A 20,002-nucleotide genomic window follows, 5' to 3' on the forward strand; every position below is an offset into this window, starting at 1 on the left:
GTGGTGTAGTAAAATATTTTCCATTTCGTCATCACTACTACTGCGGCTTAATAATTCCATGAGCAATAATTCCCGGTCCATTGCGTTTTCTATTCCCGTTAAGGGGTCATGCTCAGTCAGAAATTTTCAAAAAATCGATTTTTCACATTCTACATTTTCTTTACGTACAACATCACGAAAATATTCTGTGCTAGTTTCAAGGTAATCCAATTAAAAATGACAGATATACAGGCGTTACAAAATGAACATTTTATATAATTGTAAACTTGACTTTAAACTTTAAACTTTAAACGCGTTTTTCTCGAAACTACATTTTTCAAAACGGTGATCAATATTTCTCGAAAACTACTGTGTCGATTTACATGAAGACTCTTGGGCCTTATTTCAAACAAGAAAAACTTGTCCTTGAACTAAGAATTCTTTTGTCCGTTCCATACTTTTTTTTTAATTGACCAAAAACGAGTGATTTTTAGGTGAAAATCGCACTTTTTCAGGAAAACGTCCGCTATTTTGTTCCTAATCAATATTTCGAAAAACCCCACGTTCGAGGACAAGATTGGTTTTTCCATTACATAAATCTTACTGAATTTTTAATTTCAGATGAACCGTTACGAAGTTACAGTGATCACGGCAGACCACTTTTTGTGAAGAGACATCCGGGAGATCGCTCACCATTTATTTACTAATAAATATTTTTAAATAAAAAAATTACCTTAAACTCTATAAACTGCAATCTTTGAAACACAAACACATTTTTTGAAGAAGGTCTTATAGTTTTCGAGAAAAAATTCCTAAAGTATACTCTTTTGTCGGCCTCATGACTGAGCATGACTGCATCATATACACTCCCGTCCATAAGTCACTGGACACTTGATTGTTCTGTGAAAATTGGGAATCGAAACAGAAATCCAATTTCGTGACGCAATATCACTAATATATTCCAGTTAGAAGGAAATATTGATCTTGAACGTACCTCAAATGTTTTTCAGAATTACTTTACAAAATTGTAAAATAATAATCAGCTGTAAAATTTCAACTGTAGAAGTTCAACTAATGTAACACAACTCGTGGGAGCCATTATTAGGCCATACTTTGGATGAATATTCCTGAATGTAATGAATATATTAATTGAACAGATATGTAAGATTGTGCACAACGCTGAATACAATTTACATTTCCTTTATAATGTGAAACATTATGAAGAATTCGTTTATTTTATAATTGTAGTAACTTTTCAACTTTAATGCATTCTTATTCTAGTTCTAAGTCGGTAGACTTTGTTACGTCACAGCAGAACCTGTTGTGGAATATTTACTTGCATCTTATGTGATTCATTATGTCTGGTTTATGTCTTCTTAAAATTCAAATTTTGGTTTTGCTTTTGGCAGACGTTTATAGAAAATGAGGAGAATTAAGTCATATAGCGGATGCTATAGTAATTTTCGAAGAACATTTTCGACAGATAAACGGCCATTACTTTTGCATACACCTAAATATGTTATGTATAAACGAAATCTGTTATAAAACATGTTATATTAAACGTAAAATACATATATGTAGTATGAAAGTCAATACAAATGTTGGAATTAAGAAAATAACTCGTGATGAAATTGTTAATTGTTTAACATGGTGTAATCTTAACTACTATACACTTTTTTAACTTTTAAATAAATAAATTTACGTTAAAACGCAATTATTCGGTCGTCTGAAAAAATCGATTCTTCGGAGTTTTACTGTTGATGATTTTGTTAGATTGGAAACAATCATGATCACTGATAGCAAAAGTTTCTTCGTTAGATTTATTAAGTTCCTGAGATCACAAAATAGTTTCTCTTTTGCTGCGAAACTCGGTTACCTTCTTTTGTTCGGTAAACTTGCTCATAATATCTTTGATTTAAGTAGGCTAGCAGAGACGTGACCGTGATTCATGTTTTTTATACGCATTTTGGAACGTAGTTTTCCCTTATTAAAAGAGGAACACGATGAATTCGTTTCTTGTAACAGATCACGGGATATCATGTATTCAAGGTACCCTTGGTAACACTTCAAATTATGCTAATACTTCTTCAGAATTAAAGGACAATGATTTAGCAACTGGTCTCGATTAAAGAGAAATATACTAACATGATTCTAAGAGTATTAAAAATATATATGTATACACATTTTACAACAGTTATATACTTAAAAATAATCTTATGTATGTTGTACGGTTTTTTTGTAGCCTAATTCCAACACTACGGTAGGCTGAATAACTGATTGAAAAATTAATAACGAAATATAATCGATAAATAAAGTTTAGTTAGAAAAAAAGTTCTATACGTTGAATTTACAGATCGATCGTGAGAGTGAAATAAAAAAAAAAGCTCTAAAGATTTTAAGTAAAAGAGTAAACTGTTAGTTTCAATTATATTTAAAACAGAACAACATTAAAGATTATTAAGCTAGAGTATATTTAACATTAATATTCAGTGTATGCGTGGACTAAAGTGAAATTAATAGAGTTTTTAGAACGTCGATAAGCGGAGGACATTTTGTAGTCTCCCTGCGACGATAAGAAATTTATAAAACCCAAGAAAATTGTTTCGTTTCATGTAGCTTCTAAACCCATCATTTCAGACCCCGTTTCGCGGTAAAATGAAAATGTAAAACAAATCTTGAAGGACTTGTTTAAAAAATGAAATATGAAAGCCGGAAAAGTAATGTAGGAAATAGAATTTCATAGGTGCATACATGAATATCAATATTAACAAAATATTTCAATTGTAATATATTTACAGTGAAAATAAATGTTTGAATTAATAAAAAACAGTACGAGAAACGTGTACATTGGTAAAACACACTAAAAAATACTTCAGCTAATTCAACATCACGCTTAAAAGGGATCAATTGCGGAACGTGTAAATGTGTAATTATCACTTGTCCGCGGAATTATATTCACCGTGTAAAATTAAAAGGCCATATGTCAATGAATTCGTACCATTTCACGAAATACAGCGCTCCCGGCAGGCGTTTGCGATTGTACCATGTTTCTGTTCCGTGCAGCTGTCGATAACTTAATTAAAATCACAGCTGGGCAGAATAGTTGTCGATACTTGCTCACATTAACTGCTTACAACAATATTACCCGATTTAACGAAGGACAACGCGTTCTTTTATTTCGGCCGAAATTTAAATCACTGAATTCTTTTCGCATGGACATTAAACAATTTTGTGAAAGACTACCACTCACAAATACACGTGTATATTGTATGTACATAATATGTCCGTACAATATAGGGTGTCTCAAAATAATTATAGGCCCTTGAAAGGGATGATTCCTGGGGTGATTTGAAACAACTGTTTCCTTGGCGAAAAAGTTCCCCGAGGCTTTGTTAACAAGATATTAACGAAAACCCCCGACCAATCAGAACACGAGTCTGCCGGCTGAGCTCATGCGGTAAAGGTGGCTTCGTAACAGCGGGAATAGCTACGTCATAAGTAGAAACGGAATACAGTCAACAGACACGTTAGCCAAGTCCTATTTAATTGCATGTATATTGCATATCCAGCAGATTTTTAAAGTCGATTTCCTCGAAAATAAAATCTCAAATGAAAACATTTTATTGTACAATCACCCCCGAGTCGGTTGTACCACGAATTATATGACACCCTGTATACTTTCCAACGTCATATGAACACGTTCACTGTGACACTGAAAGTGGTGGTACGTTTCCAGACACACTTTACTTCGTTTTTTAAACCATAACTCGTTGAAAGTGTATGCGTTTATTTAATAAAGGCCATCAGTCTTGTTTGAAATTATATTGGGATTTTCATTTTATACAAAAATTTTGTAACGGTATTTAGATTACCCAGCATTTTTACAATGCACATGCCACCGATATTTGATGTAATCGTGCGAAACTTTATACTTTTAATCCCCAAGATTTCATTTTTGTTCATACCTCAACTAATTTAACACTTTGGCATAGTCGATAATTTGTAATTGATAATGATAATGAAATTCCAAAATGTGTTGTAAGGTTTTGTGAAAATGTAAAGTAAAAGTATGTTTAATAATAATGATGATTTTTCGATTTTATGAGAATTTTCTTCATATAATGGTATATTTTTGAGTGTATTATACAAATATAAACATTTATGTTTGCTTTCTATTAACATTCAAATATTTATCTTCACTTTAAATTACTCCCAAATAAAATTATTACATAGGGCACGTCAAAATTCCTGAGAGAGAGAGAGAGAGAGAGAGAGAGAGAGAGAGGGGGGGGGGAGAGATATGTGTAAAAACAAACGAAAATGTGTAACAACATTTCTTTGTGTCGAACCTCGTTTTCCACAGAAGCTACTTCAAACATTCATACGGTGCATTGCATGCATTTATACTTGCAATAAATCGAAACGGTAACTACTGAAAAGACACAACATTCACGTGCTGTTCAATTGCACGCGTATTCAACAGATTTTCTAAGTCGATTTTCAGGAAAATGAAGCTCCATTCAAAAAATTGCTGCACCGTATATTCGATTTGTTTTTCATTTGGCGTTGCGAATCATGTATTGATTATCGTAACTAAGTATTCTTCTCGAGGAAAATTTTGCGCTTAAAGATAGTAAGTAAATATATGTCATTCTAAAATGTATGTAGGAGAAAGAAAGTGTGATGAAGATAAATATGTATGTATAAACATGTAAAAATATTGTATTCCTTATTGCGTTAATAAATCGTGTTCTTAACGTCCAAGTCTGTTTCTTTTGTCCGTGCTGTTCAAACCTTTCTGCATTTATGATATATTTCATTCTAAATTGATATATTTATAAATGTTATATATTCAACATCAGATTTATATAACACACTGGGTGGTCCACATGAAACAAGCCATCTTAATATCTTTTGTTGTATTGATATTATAAACATGTATGTTAGCGAAAAATCAATGGTTACAAAGGGTAAACACGAGATAGCAGTGTTGTGCCCGGATATACATCAGCTTACCACACCGTGAGACCGTCTGCAGTCACTCAGCACGAGTAACGAATATCTAGTCAGCAACACGTGCCAACCTGTTAAGCAAAACCTATGTCTTGCCGGATGGCATCCCTACACCCCTACCAAACCCATAACAAGCGTTTTCTAACCTAAACAATTGGGTGTCACCTGTCACCTGTCACCATACCTCGAAGAAATCACGTGATCATTTTATTCGTCTCTGAGTCGACTTTTTTATTCGAATGAAAATTATTCGTTATTGTCGAATAATTAAGTTTTATTCGAATTTTTTATTTGAAGTTTATTCGAATAAAAATTTATTCGCACAAATTTATTCTACTATTAATTCGAATGAAAATTTAGTCGAATAATGCCCAACTCTGCCTACTACCTCATTTTAGACGAATGCGATTTTATAAAAACGACGCTCATCGCCCTGGAGGTAGAATGATATCGAACGACAAAGTGTAACTTAAGTTTGAATAAATCCTTCCTTTCGCTCGACTACCGGTGAATGCTAATTCTTCGAACGCTCCCGGACACAAGTATCCCAAATTATTTGTTGTAGCCCCACGGGCACAACAAATTTTGTTTGGCACAAGCAAAAATGTTTTTATCATCATAGTCTCCAATGTTATCAATATCAATACTTTTTATATGAATTTAAATATTTTTCTTGTTTCATCCAAAATTTATTTCTATAATTATCGAAATACAATTCGCCGTTCATAATAGATATTTGATCTTAGCGAAGAACTATTCAAATTATATCGACACCATAAGTTGCAATATTTTGAAAATTATAGAAACAAATATGTCTTTTTTATAAGTATTGTTAAATAGAGAAAAAATATATCTTTCCATTAAAGAAAAACCATTACTCATATTGATAACAGTTAACAAAATGATCTTAACAAAATGTTATGCTATGTGCTGTTTGCCCTTTGTTACCGTAGATTTTTCGATAATATACATTTTCAAAACTTCGGTACAACAGAAGATGTTAAGAAATTTAAAATAATATATTGTATATTAAACATATAATATTAAATATATGTATATATATTTTATTATTCCAATGAAACATATTAAAATTTGAAATTTTCTTTTTAATATCAGTTCGTTATGAAACTTTAAATAAAAAGATAGAGGTAGGAAGTATTTTAATTTTACATATTTAATTTGTCACGTTAGCGTAGCGAGAATATGTACGATATTCCCTTACCTTGTTACCGCGTTGGATGCCTGCTTTAGCTGCCGGTCCATCTGGCACGACCCACATCACGTATGCAAAAGTACGTCCATCAGCCCCCGTTTTACCTACCACACGTATACCGAAACCAGCCGCTGAAAAAAGAAGTTGAAAGTTTAATACACGAATTGCTAAAATATGCATCATTCAATTACGTCTCTAACAATTATAACCAAGCATTTAATTCGTGAATATTTGGAGATAAACTAATTAGAATGCATTCCGAAGTAATTTCTATTTCGTCTGTGATGGAAGGGAAGCTGTTAAAATCACTGCAATATACTTAATGGTCTTAAAATCGATCATTGGGTTCTTAATTAGTTAAATGCCTCGTACGAATTTCAACGTCGTCATATTATAATTAGTATCGAGTAATTATTCGTTTACATGGAAGCAAATTATTCAATAGCTTCGCGGAGTTTCAAACTTCATTATCGAAGTGAAAACTTCATCTGGTATATTACCGCGGGATAATAAATATTATGGAAAAAAGTTGTAACATCTCACAAAACGATAATGCGGCTGGCCTTTTGGTTTGTAAATTGGTATTTATAGTAACTGATAACCTAGTCACAAACTTTTAATTTCACAACATCAATGGACAAAGGGTAAATTAAAAATTTTTTTTTATAATGCAACGTGAGCAAACACTGAACATACACTACACATATGTATGTCAAATCGAATGTCAGGAAAAATCGTCATATATTATGTTTGAATGACATTGAATGTAAAGCAAATATCCACGGTGTCAAAAGTATGTTACATTAATGTTTAGAGTTGTCCTGACATGTATCTGGTTTACGTTACAGTGGAAACACTTCTCCTTGAGGATTTGACTACGGGTCCAATATTGCATTACAAAGGCAAACAGCTATGTAATGGTGCAGGTGTAGTATTCCGAATACACTAACTCGAATATCCGAACTCCCATTATTTGAATAATATTCGAGCGTTCTACTATCCGAACGTTCTGTTATCTGAATAGACTATTTCCCAGAAACAGACGCCTTCTCCTATTGCAAATACGTAATACTCACATACAATGTATACTTTCTTCTGATCGATCGAACTCTACACAGATAATTATGTTGACAAATTTCACGAACCTAGTAGCTACAAAGACATGGAATCCATAAATATTTAAAAAAGCTGTCAATTTTCTGGATCTCCATTTAAATAAATTAAGTATAAAATGAGGAAAGTGCTTCTCTATTATCCCAAAATTCCTTTATCCAAACATTAATTCCTCTCTATTAGTTCGGATACGAGAGGTTCTACTATAATTCAAATCCACTTATCCGTAGCTTTTGGAAAGTCGCAACACTTTCGAGTACACCAACACTATAACAAGTATATACCGTTTCCCTAAGAAATTAAAATTACCAAAAGATTGTTAATAAAAAATATAAACACTCGTTGGTCGTACTGAGAGTATAATAATTACTAAACTGTGTGTGACAGTCTTAGAGCACGGCTTTAGTGACTTGCGACCTCACACAGGAAATAAATTAATCGAAGTGAACTGTATGAATATTTGCAAGAATGCAGACGAGTTTACGAAAACGAGTTGACTGGTTGTTGGCTCGAATCGTACTACTTCACGTAAGAGATTGTAGTGTTTTTGACTATGTAGATAGAGAACTAGTTATACTGAAAGTACGAGTAGGTAAGCTAAGTAAGTTGGGAGTGTTTGTGTCCTTTTGTGGCGTACGTCTTTTGTGGAATATGGTAGACAGGTCAGTTTAGGTTGGATGCAGGTATAATGATTTACCAAAAATTTCCGAACATTCTACGATTATAAAAATGCCTAATAATATTTCAGTTTATAATATCTGTCATTCACTCGTTTGGGAATCCTAATTTGCAATTTTGTCGGAACGTATAATTCAACTCCCGCGCCCGTCTTTAGCAGTTTTGTAATACGTATGACGTCATGTCGATTTTCTATTCTTTTTTAACCCTCAAATACCACACTAGTGCCAACTAGCATCAGCAAAACATTATTTTGTCTGTAGCATTCTTTCTGGCTAATATAATATTTCAGATTTCCTTAGTTAAAAGTTGTTTCACACTTTTGCAATTATTACCATTGAATTTCTCAGAAAATTTTACCCTAAAAACTATGTTTGCGTTCAATTTGCTTTTATTCTTTTCATCAAAAATTCAACAGTCCAATTCGCACTAGTGTGGTGTTTATACACGCTAAAGTGGGGTGTGGATTCTAAGGGTTAATAAACAATAAAATTACTAAAATTGCCTCTTCTTCGTCTTACTGGTATGAAATTTAAAATTTAGCTATTATAATTAACTATTAATTCTAGAGTTTGTGTAATACGTGTTAGAAGTGTATCCACGAACTTCCCTGGAGCGTACTCTAGTTTTAATAAATTTGCTGATAATAAACCAATTTCTGAATCTATGAATTTTATTCACCGTCAATAGAGACAATTGTTTAATCCATGTGAGATTTGATACAATATCTTGTTACGTTGTATCCGATAGGTAGCACGTATTGTATAACGTTAAAGCGAGAGACTTCAGGTTAGCGGCGTCGGTGTGACGAAATAGGAAAATATCGATCAAAATTAATAACTCGTTTTTCTTCACGTATAAACTTATCCTTTTTTTTTTAATGCACGTATATACCCGTATTCTAGTTATCTTTACAATTAATTTTGTAATAATGAACCTTATTACAATTTTTTATGGATACTTAGCATGGTTTTATTTTCAATCATTATAAATCGGTTTTATATATGTATATTGGAATAATTTGTGGTTAAATACACACATTGGGACTATTTTATAAGTATACAAATGAAAAGTTATTATAAATATTTACTAATTTTATTGTGCGCTAACATAAAATATTGTTGTTTTTATGTTGTTTTTGAATAAAACAGTATCTAGAAAAAGGATTAAAAGCCAATCATGGTTTGCAGCTTTATATTTTTGCAATTTCCTGCAAGATTTTTCCCATCTTCTATTTAAATCTAAGTGAATACATGCAGCAAGTTTGGAAACAGATTCTTTACAGTCATCCTTCAATAAAAACTTTGTACAAATGTGATTTATCAAAACATTAACTTTTACGGACTTGTGCACGACACGCCAGACTTTAAAACATTCGCTGTACGTGAATGTATCTAATATCACAAAAAAAAACTAATTTGTGAAAATTTGCGCAAAAAAAGAATAATATAGAATTAAAGTATACATAATTTAAAGTCATTATATAAAAACATTTTGGAAATACATTTTTTGACATATTTAATGAAAACCTTAATCAAATATCCATTACGAAATATACCCGTATCTTCTTTAATTAAGGCACTATCCATAATCAACTTACCCATTTTATTCTTATAATACTGTTGATTAATATTATAAACAAAATCTTTAATTACAAATGAACTAGAATATATAAAACAGGAAAATGTATATGAAATTATTTTCGACTATGTTTTCCGTCTCCATGTTTTTTAATATGTTCATAGCGGACAGAAATGTGGCCAACAATTTTTCATAGAAAAAAGTTCCCTAAAAAACATTTTTTTTTTTATTTTGAACGGGGTTCGTTACACTGTGCGCGTCGTTTTAATAACGGCGGCCAACATAGACAAAGTAGAGTCGTGGTACGACCGTAGAACGAGAAAGACGTGTCAAAGTTGAGTACTTCACCTCTTTAAATAAATAATTCTCCTTTTTGTATGCATTGGCCTTTATTTATTGGAGATCAAGTCGCGCCCACGCACACACATATTTTATTGGATCGAAATAAAGATAAGCGGTGATCGTAAATACATATAGGTATCTATCTGAAACAGGTGGTTGACAAGCTACTTCTGTATCGAACTGGATACCCTCGTCCCACGCACGAGTAATTCGCGTTGCTAGGGCAACATCGTTCATCGTTTCCTTTTTTTCGAACCTCCTATGCCGTAATTGAAGACAATGACGCTATTACGTAGCCAATGCCACCATAATTATATGGCTCAAGGTCCCAAATATTAATTAATCCTTGTCTTCAGACGACTCGTCTCACAGATGAGTAATCCGACAACGGTCACTTTGTAACATTTTTATTAACCAGCTGAATGTCATATTTCATTATCGTTTCGGAAATAGTGTGCCACTTACTGTCAATTGAAGATACTCAAACGCTTAGAGCTTCCAAAACTCTCCACTAGGTGGTGACAGTCAAAGAAAAATTCCAACCATTCTCTGGGACGAGTGGTCTATAGTTAAGGGTTGAAAGTAGGACTTGATGAATAGGAATGCAATGGTTAAGTGTGACTAACAAGGGAAGTTCGGTTACTCGAAAATTACGACTTTTGTGAAACATTGTAGGTCTGTAGGGGACTCGATAGAAGTACCAGGCAATTTTTTTTCTACTTTTTGGCTTTCCAGAATGAAAGCACCCTTTAACCCTCCGAGTACTGGATCCGGAGAGCGTCCGAAGCCGGATCATTTCTGACTCACATCGATAGGTTACTAACACAAACTCGCGGTGGCTCGAGCTCGAGGCACTTACCGACACTGTAGAAGTTTTGTCGACTAGAAGGAAGGACAGCGAGTAAAAAAGGAAATAGAGTGAGCCGAAGACGTAAGTCAATACTTCTGCGGCGTCTTAGCCGGCCGTTTTCATACAATGTCGCACGTCGTCAGTTTCCGAATTACACGGCAACTGTATACGTCTTGCTCTCGCGAGCGCGTGACTCCGACCCAGTCTACGGAGGGTTAAAGGTTTTAATGCGCCTCTGTATTTTCCTATATGTACACTTACTGACAAAAGTTAAGAAACAAAATGGTCGTTTGGGAATTACTGAATATTTTGAATCTCCTGAGATACAACTCTTTTAAAATTGGTCCAAATGACTTGAGTTTTTTTGTGAAGTTAGAGACATTAATTTACTAAATGATGTGAAAAAAAACTTTGAAAAAGTTGCAATTGATCCGAATCGCGAAGAAAATATTAAAGGTCGTGTTTTACAACTTTTTAATCTGAAGCTATAATGAAAATTTAATAAATACTTATCGAAGATTTATGTTAGTTATGTACATACTGACACTTTCATTGAAATCGGTTAATACAGAAACGAGCGACAGACATCAAAAGATGTGAGAATTGTTAGATTTACTACAGTTGTAGATCGAAAGTCGGGAAAAACTGCGATTTTTAACATTTTTAATCGTTTGTATCTCGTACCAACGTTAACCGATTTTGATAAAATTTTCAACATGTATATAACTAACATAAATCTTCGATATGTACTTATTAAATTTTCATTATAACCTCAGATTAAAAAGTTGTAAAACACGACCTTTAATATTTTCTTCGTGATTCGGACCAATTGCAACTTTTTCAAATTCTTTTTTTCACATCATTTAGTAAATTAATGTCTCTAACTTCACAAAAAAGCTCAAGTCATTTGGACCAATTTTAAAAGAGTTGTTCCGTTTTAAAGGGTGTACGAATACTTTTTACACCCACTGTATGTATATCAGGAGAGTCAAAATATACAGTAATTCCAAAACGACCATTTCGTTTCTCAACTTTTGTCAGTAAGTGTATATCCTTGAAACTATAATAAATATAAGAAATAACGTGAGAATAAAAATTTAACACTTTGCATTCGAGAGGCGATTCTCGGTTGCTGTATAATTCAATCAAGTGACTTGAGTGGCGAGTGAGGAGTGCCAGTAACAATTGCTACAGTTACCTTTTATTTTTGCACTCTTGACACGTAAATTTGTCGTGTTTGTGCATCTGATGATAATTCATTGCTTTCGTGTACTTCATAACATTACCTTATTTTAAGGGTAGTCTCATAGGGCGTTACAAAGATGGAGTCGAGTGATAAAATTTGTAGTAGTGAGGATGGGTCTGATTTTACAATTTTAAGAATTTTACTACATCTACTATGTTTTTTCCAGATATGTACAGCCAGTCCCAAAACATTTATTAGTTTATTTTACAAGAAATGTTCATTAAAAATAGGGTTTGCTATAGTTTTTCGTTTGCAAACCTATTTACAATTCCACGTAAAATTCGCCTATTGCCTAAGGTGGCTGAATACTTTTGTGACCAACTGTAGTAGCAAAAAAAAGGTGCCTGGCACTTCTATTGTTGCCCCTTACAAACCTGCAAAGTGACAAAAAAGTCGGAATTTTCGGATTACCGGAACACCCTTGTAGGATGTCAGAAAAAGCAGTCTGAGTCAGAAAGGTGGATTTTGGGGACGATTGGCTATTACAGTCAGGCCGTACATTTCCAATGGCAATAGACACAATATCGACCCCCACGCAAGGGAAGGCCGAAACTGATTTATGAACCGGTGTCCTACAACAAAAGGGCATTGTAATACGAACTCCTGCGTGGCCTGCGTGAGAAAACTAAGTCGCCAAGTGGGTGGGCGTTGCGTAATTTGGAAACCGGACTGAATCAGTGATTCGTTTTTTTCCACCCAGAACCGACATCGTCCGTCCATAAATCCTCTGAAGGGGGAATTGCGTAACTTAGGATCCAAAATTAGTTCGGAATGTCACGATAACTTCAAGAATTTTAGGGCAGGGGTCTTTACAGACTATCTTGTTGTCAGATCTGAACAAAACTTTGTGAAATTCGGGAACTCAGGAAAGAGAACTTCGTCAATTTTTTATTACAAAGAACTTACAAATTTTTCACAGTGAACTTTGTACCGAACTTTACGAGCTTCGTACACGATTGGTATTAAAATTTTGTTGTGTTCCTATCCGAAGGGTTATTACGTTCGAAACAGCAAGAATTTTCCAAGTGCTTGAAGAAATTAGTATTCTACAATGGATTTGAAAACGTTGTATCCTTAACACGTTGACTGGCACAGTGAAAAAGTCCGTACGCAGTCAGACACATTATTTCGTTTCTAAGTCATAAATCGTCGAAAAGATATGCGTTTAATTAATAGAGAGTATTGGTTTTGTTTTAAATTATACTGTGACATTAATTTTATCTAAAGTTTTGTAACGGTACATAAATAATCAAGGCTCTTTGCAATGTACGTGTTACCCATATTTGGGTGACGTGGCAATTAAAGTGTTAAACTGAATATAGATGGGGTATGAAACTGCTAATCGCACATATTTCATTAAATCGTTCAAAAATAAAGTCTTACTACTTCAATAACTATAAAATCTGGTCTATTATTTATGACCGATAGAGTATGTCAATAAGAAATTCATAAATGTTTAAAAATTCTGTAAGTATTGTACAGATTGATTTTTTTAATACCCTCGACACTCTTCCATAACTCCAACTTTAATACCATCCGGTTAATTTTTGAAAACTAATTGTATCAATTCGTATAATATAATTAGAACCGAATATAATATAATTGTAACGAAATTTGTCATAGTTTCGTAAAAGTGTTCGTAAATAGGAGTAGGCATTTTTTAAAAAACAAGTCTTTAATTCATAAATAGCATAAATAAAAAATTTTTGAAAATAAGTAACACTCGCGAACTTTATTTTCCCGACATAACAGAATATTGTTCTAGAAAATAATGTTGTTCGGAGGCAACAAATTTTTGCCGTTTCGTATTCTGCTTTAACCCCTTCGCACCGGTGAACGAGATATCTCGCCACGTGATTTCGTTCATGATATGCTTTCACGAGATCGTCCAACGCATATCATGAACGAAATCACGTGGCGAGATATCTCGTCCACCGGTGCGAAGGGGTTAAACACTGTTAGCAAATGAATTGGTGCGTGGATTTCCAGAATATGTCGGGCGTCACAGGCAGGAAACAAAATTTGCCGCTTTAATCTGGGAACAGTAAAAGCGTGATTTTGCTGAAGCGCGAATAAACTTTTTCTGTTTAAATCTCAAACGATAAAGGTTGATCATGGGGTATACAATACGTAATTGTATTCTAGAAAGTGATTACTAAACTATGAACTTATACGCGAATGTACGAAACACTATAAAACAGGGATTACCATACAATTTTGTGAAGCATTCAAGCTATTTTAAGTTTAATAAAATCTTTGAAGATAAAATTAAATCTCTACCTGATAATCATTTTTTCATTTGTGCTCATAAAAATATGAATTCTCTGATACACAAGGTGAATCACCTAATTCTACCAACTTAAAATACTTGCAAATTGTTTGTTATACGAAAAAATGTTGCAAACAACAGATGTACGATATCAAGGGGGACTTAAAGTGGAGTAATTAGTTTTTTTTATTTTTCTCTTGTATCGATCAAGATGACCTACATTCCTCGATGAAAGAGCAAAGTAACAAAAAACCTAATTATTAAATTTGTTTGTCCCCTTTCATACCACACAACTTTAGTTCGAAATATTTTTTTTATGTAACAAACAATTTACAAGTAATGTAAGATGGAATTAGGCGACTCACCCTGTATACGAACAGGTTTTCAGAAGAGGAAACAGAAGAGGTTTTCGTTTTATAATAAGAAAGTATTAAAGGGTAAGAGTAAGGTAATAAGAGGTTTCCGTTTTACTAATAAGAAAGTTGCGCAGAAATAAACAACTGAATATTTCATTTACCGTGAACCCTTATACGAAAAGACTTATTTTCAGTGGTCCACGAGAGAATTCAGACGACCAGATGAATTAGCCCAAAAAATTAGTTTAACTACATGCAATTTTGAATATCATAATCATCTGCTGTGTCGTTACTTGGTGACCTAACCGAAAAGGAAATAAGTGTAAGTAAAAAAGAAACAAAGTAAAAACTTAGAATAACATTATTTAGTACGGGGCTTTGTTTTTAACAAAATGCAGTCTCAAAACTCATCCAGACGTATGCTTTTCAACGTGGCTGATTATTAATCAATATTTATACTTGCAATAATTATTACTCATGATACACTATCATCTGTATTCCATCGATTTCACTATCTTCTCACTATGATTTTGTAGTAAATTATTGTGAAAAGTCAAGAACACTAAAGCGCCGATATCGGACAGTGGGTCAGATCGAAGAATTAGCTGTTCACAACTGTTTTAACGTTATTTCAAGACTTAAGGACAATAATACATAGGTCGTTGAATTCGTCTTGACGTCAGCTATAATATTATTAAGTAAAAAATATATTGTGACCATAAAAAAATCAAGGTGACCTTATTTTTTATTAAAAAAATTTTTTTTTTAAACAATTAGTATTAACCCTTTCCTACTCTAGGATGCAATTTCGAATCATTAACTCAATTAGTATTTAGAACCCATCTTATGTGCTAGAAAGATTAATATGGCATAGCATGGTATAGTTTAGTTTTTTGTCGTTAGATAGATACATTCCCGAAAATAATATTTCGGAATTGTTGAATGCATATTCGCTTTTGTTTATAAACAATTTTTTTGTTTATTATATTTTTAAATTTCCTGTTTTGCATCCAAGAAATAATTACCTCGAAGAAAAGTATTTATATTCCTTTGAAAAAAATAATTCAGGTCGGCAATTGTTAAAACTATTATTGTCACGTTATTTCGAAATATTGATTTCACAAACAATATTATGTCTCTCTTAGCTGAAACAATTAACTAGAGTTTCTACCGAAGCTCGATACTCTGAATTTGATCGGCATCAAAGAGATCAGACGTGTATCAAGGGAAGGCAAATAACACAACAATGAATATTCTCCTTGACGTGCGGCTGTCCGCTCACCGCGTAATGAAGTAAGCGGACGATTTAAGCCATGTTAATTTAACACACCGACTAACTCGACGGCCAACGAAACACGGTTACATACGCATATAGCGTGCAACAGGTTCCACGGAACGATAGTAATCGCAAGATTAATGCAAGATCCGAGCTAATCAGCGTTGTTAATCTTTGAGCGTCTCGCGGAAATTTCAGTCTGAGTTACCCCTGTCTGTTCTCCTCGTTTCCGTTCTCAACGTTTTACAAACCACTTGTTTCTGACGCTTGACTTGTGTAATATTCTACTGTAAATCATGCATAGAGCGAGAGAGAGAAGGGGAGCTGTTTGCAACCACTAACAATCATTCGTTAGTGAATCAGGTATGCTCTTGAATGTGTTTGTCTGTTAATCTTCATTTTCATTTACAATAAACGTTAATGATGACATAGTGTAATCTGCGTGCCATTGACTTTACTATCCTATAATTATTAGTTTGTATTGAATTATTTAGAAACATAAGACGAGGAATGTCGGATTAGTAACGTCTCCCTGTTAGGAAAACTAGTTTGATTAATACTAAAAAGTACTATAAAATGTATGTCCATAAACTTTAGAGGACAGGAAGCCTATTTTTAGGCTCCAGTGGGTTCGCTTATCTTTCGTAGTATAACAGTTAAAGATGGGATAAAGTATATTACAGGTAAGTTCGATTCTAAAATTTAAATTCCATGTGAAAATATGAGATTTTCCCCCTAAAACTCCGTTTGTTTATTCCTCAAGTAATAGGGGGTGCGTAATATCGACCAACTGGATAGCAACCAGAGACAGAATCATGATTCACTCGAGATCGTTGATATTTCCTTATAGGGAAATTTTAATGAAACTCCACCCACTTCTGGGACCATATAAACCCTTTGATTTTAACCCTCCATGGGCCAGAATAATACAGTCAATTGTAGAGTCGGTTGTATCCAGTAAAATCGGGCTTAACTTCCCTTTCGAATCATCAGTTACCTTACAGAATCCGCGAGTTCGGTTCAAGTTCTATTCGGTAAACATTTAAATTAACAGTGCTTTAACACCGAGCATTTAATTGGTAATATTACATTTAATACTTTACCGCGACAACAGTACACTACACATACTTATACCAAAAACTGATTGTGTAATATTCTTTAAATAAACGTGAATAATTTTATTATTAAAATTCATTGGTTTAGTAATCATTATAGTCGTAGTTGACCTTTCCACACGATACAACTTTACCGCTCTAATTTTATCTAAATTTATAAAACGAGTTACGAGACTTAACTAGCGTTTTCTGCAGCACCTTGATTTCGCATCAGGTGCATCCGCACGTCTCAGTTTTCCAAGAGTTTTCCTACCTAGTGGTTCCCCGACTTCGCATCGGATTCGTCCACGAATCTTAACCTATCCAGTGGCTCCCTGATTTCGTATCAGGTTCGTCCTCGCTTCCAATCATCCTAGCGGCTCCCTCACTTCGTGTAACATTTGTCCGCGCACTTCACTAACATACTGAAAAACTGTATTCCTTGGACAACCTACTGGCTCGTAACACATTTTACTACAACTCACTGTCATTCTTCGAAATACTCATATGTTCAAAATCGGCTATGACAAGTGCGAGTTTTATTCATTCAGTTTAACAGAAAATGCTAATTATTTATTTCAAATGACACAGGAAGAAGATATCTCTGATGCCGCGCACGCTGCTTTTAAAAAATTCCCGTTTGCGAAAATAGCTGCTTGCCACGACTTTCAATTTTTATGTGTTTTATTATAATTTTGAAGAAATATTCTCCCCCGAAGAACACTTTACAAAATTTGTATTCTTGTTTGTTTTTAATAAAACATGATTTAAACCTCGTAGAAAATTGTGTTAAATTCGATCTAGTTTTAGGTCGATGAAACATATGTAACCCGTTAAATCCATAAAAATTAATGCGAACAGTAGAGGTTAATTCGATTAATATTATTGAATTGGTGCTAAAACTCGCCCCATCAACAGAAGCGCTGCTAGAACCGGAGGAAGAGTGGCAAATCGAAAGGGACGCTCTCCTTCCAGCAGAGAGTTGGCTGTGCAGAGTTTTCGGTGGCCGGCGGCGTGAGAACGCCAATCAAGAGCCGTCATTCAGCCTTAATTAACAGGCCAGTGGAACATCGAGCCTACGACGAGGCCTCGCGCCACAGGCTTGTTCTGGTAATGACATTGCACCATAATTATCTGATCGGTTGGCCCTGTCCGCCTCCCGTTTCTCCACGGGATTTTCCGTCAACACTGGGCGTCCTGTCGACGCTTCCCTGGACACGTCAGGGCTCCCGTGACTTGAAAACTCTCGCTGCGTAGATACATAGCAGGCCAAAAGTATTAAGAGCTCAGTCAGAAATTTTCAAAAAATCGATTTTTCACTTTCTACATTTTCTTTAAGTACATCTCGAGAATATTCTGTGCAAGTTTCAAGGTAATCCAATTAAAAATGACAGAGTTACAGGCGTTAAAAAATGAACATTTTATATAAGTGTAAGCTTGACTTGAAACTTTGAACACGTTTTTATCGAAACTACATTTTTCAAATCGGTGATCAATATTTCTCGAAAACTACTGTGTCGATTTACATGAAGCCTTTTGCGTCTTATTTCAAATCAGAAAAACTTGTCCTTGAAAGAAGGATTCTTTTGTTCGTTTCATACTTTTTTTTAATTGACCAAAAACGTGTGATTATTTAGATTGAAAATCGCACTTTTTCAGGAAAACGTCCGCTATTTTGTTCCTAATCAATCTTTCGAAAAACCCCACTTTCAAGGACAAGATTGATTGTTCCATTACATAAATCTTACTGAATTTTTAATTTCAGATGAACCGTTACGAAGTTACAGTGATCACGGCAGACCACTTTTTGTGAAGAGACATCTGGGAGATCGCTCACCATTTATTTACTAATAAATATTTTTAAATAAAAAAATTACCTTATAATCTATAAACTGCAATATTTGAAACACAAACACATTTTTTGAAGGAGGTCTTATAGTTTTCGAGAAAAAAATTCCCAAGAAACACTCTCTTTTCGGCCTCCTGACTGAGCATGACCCCTTAAGACACTTATCGAATATGCAGTAAATGTTATAGAGAATTACAAAATTTCTAAAAGTCTGAAATAAATATTGTTTAGCTGACATCAAAGCTTGATGAACAACGATTATGCTAGTATAAACTGATAAAAGTGGCCTGTGGTAGAAAGAGTTCCTACTCTAGCCCAACATTTTATGTTCGACAATTGAAACTCGCAATAGTTAAAGAACAGAAGAGAAACTTGGGAAATAAGTTCAACAAGACAGACTCAACAAGATCAAGAAACCCAGAGCATTGAGAAAAATAGAAACAAATGAACTGTCTGTGTAGTTTACTTAGAGAGCAGTGATAAAAACTGGATTCAATGTTCAAGAGTGCTCTGATGATTGTATTAAATATATAATATGAATATATCACAAATTTTCTGATCATTGTATATTTTGAAGCTGTCCTGCGTTTGGTTACTTATTTATGCTACGTCCGATACTGGGTGGCATTCAATGTTCCATTAAAATTATAGTTATGTAATGTAATTTGAATATTGTGATAATCTTAGTTATTTCGTTCATTCATTTTGATTCCTATTGTTGTTAATTTGTAATTAATATAAATAATATAAAGAAAAGAAAATATTATTTTCCTGTTTACCTAAAGCAGGGGTCGGAAACTGCGGCTCGCGAGCGAAATGTGGCTCTTTGGGTACCTACTTACATGTGACTCTGAAGTACAATTAAAAATAAACAAAATACAATTAATGAAAGCAATTTTTCTAAGATTTTTTCTTCATTTAATAAAGATATAATTAATATTAGAACTTGTTATAATATTACTTTAAGTTTTCCTTATTTATAAAAATATATTTATAGCTCTGAAATAATTTTTAAATTGTTGTAAGGAACAGGTATGGCTCTTCCGTCTCAAAAGTTTGCCGACCCCTGACCTAAAGAATACCTATACCTTCAGTGTTCGCCACTAGGGAAACTCGTCCTATATCATTTTTACGAAAGATCGC

General features: G+C 33.7%; 1 protein-coding gene across 1 annotated transcript in view; it reads right to left on the bottom strand.

Moving 5' to 3' along the window:
• Positions 1-20,002, bottom strand: part of LOC107191193 (regulating synaptic membrane exocytosis protein 1) — a 169,961-nt gene that overhangs the window by 54,505 nt on the left and 95,454 nt on the right. The window contains exon 11 of the mRNA XM_015580171.1: positions 6,215-6,336. Within this exon, the coding sequence (XP_015435657.1) occupies positions 6,215-6,336 (122 nt within the window). The remainder of the gene's footprint in view (positions 1-6,214; positions 6,337-20,002) is intronic.

This window comes from Dufourea novaeangliae, unplaced genomic scaffold (assembly GCF_001272555.1).
Source record: "Dufourea novaeangliae isolate 0120121106 unplaced genomic scaffold, ASM127255v1 scaffold245, whole genome shotgun sequence".
In the NCBI taxonomy this organism is placed as follows: domain Eukaryota; kingdom Metazoa; phylum Arthropoda; class Insecta; order Hymenoptera; family Halictidae; genus Dufourea; species Dufourea novaeangliae.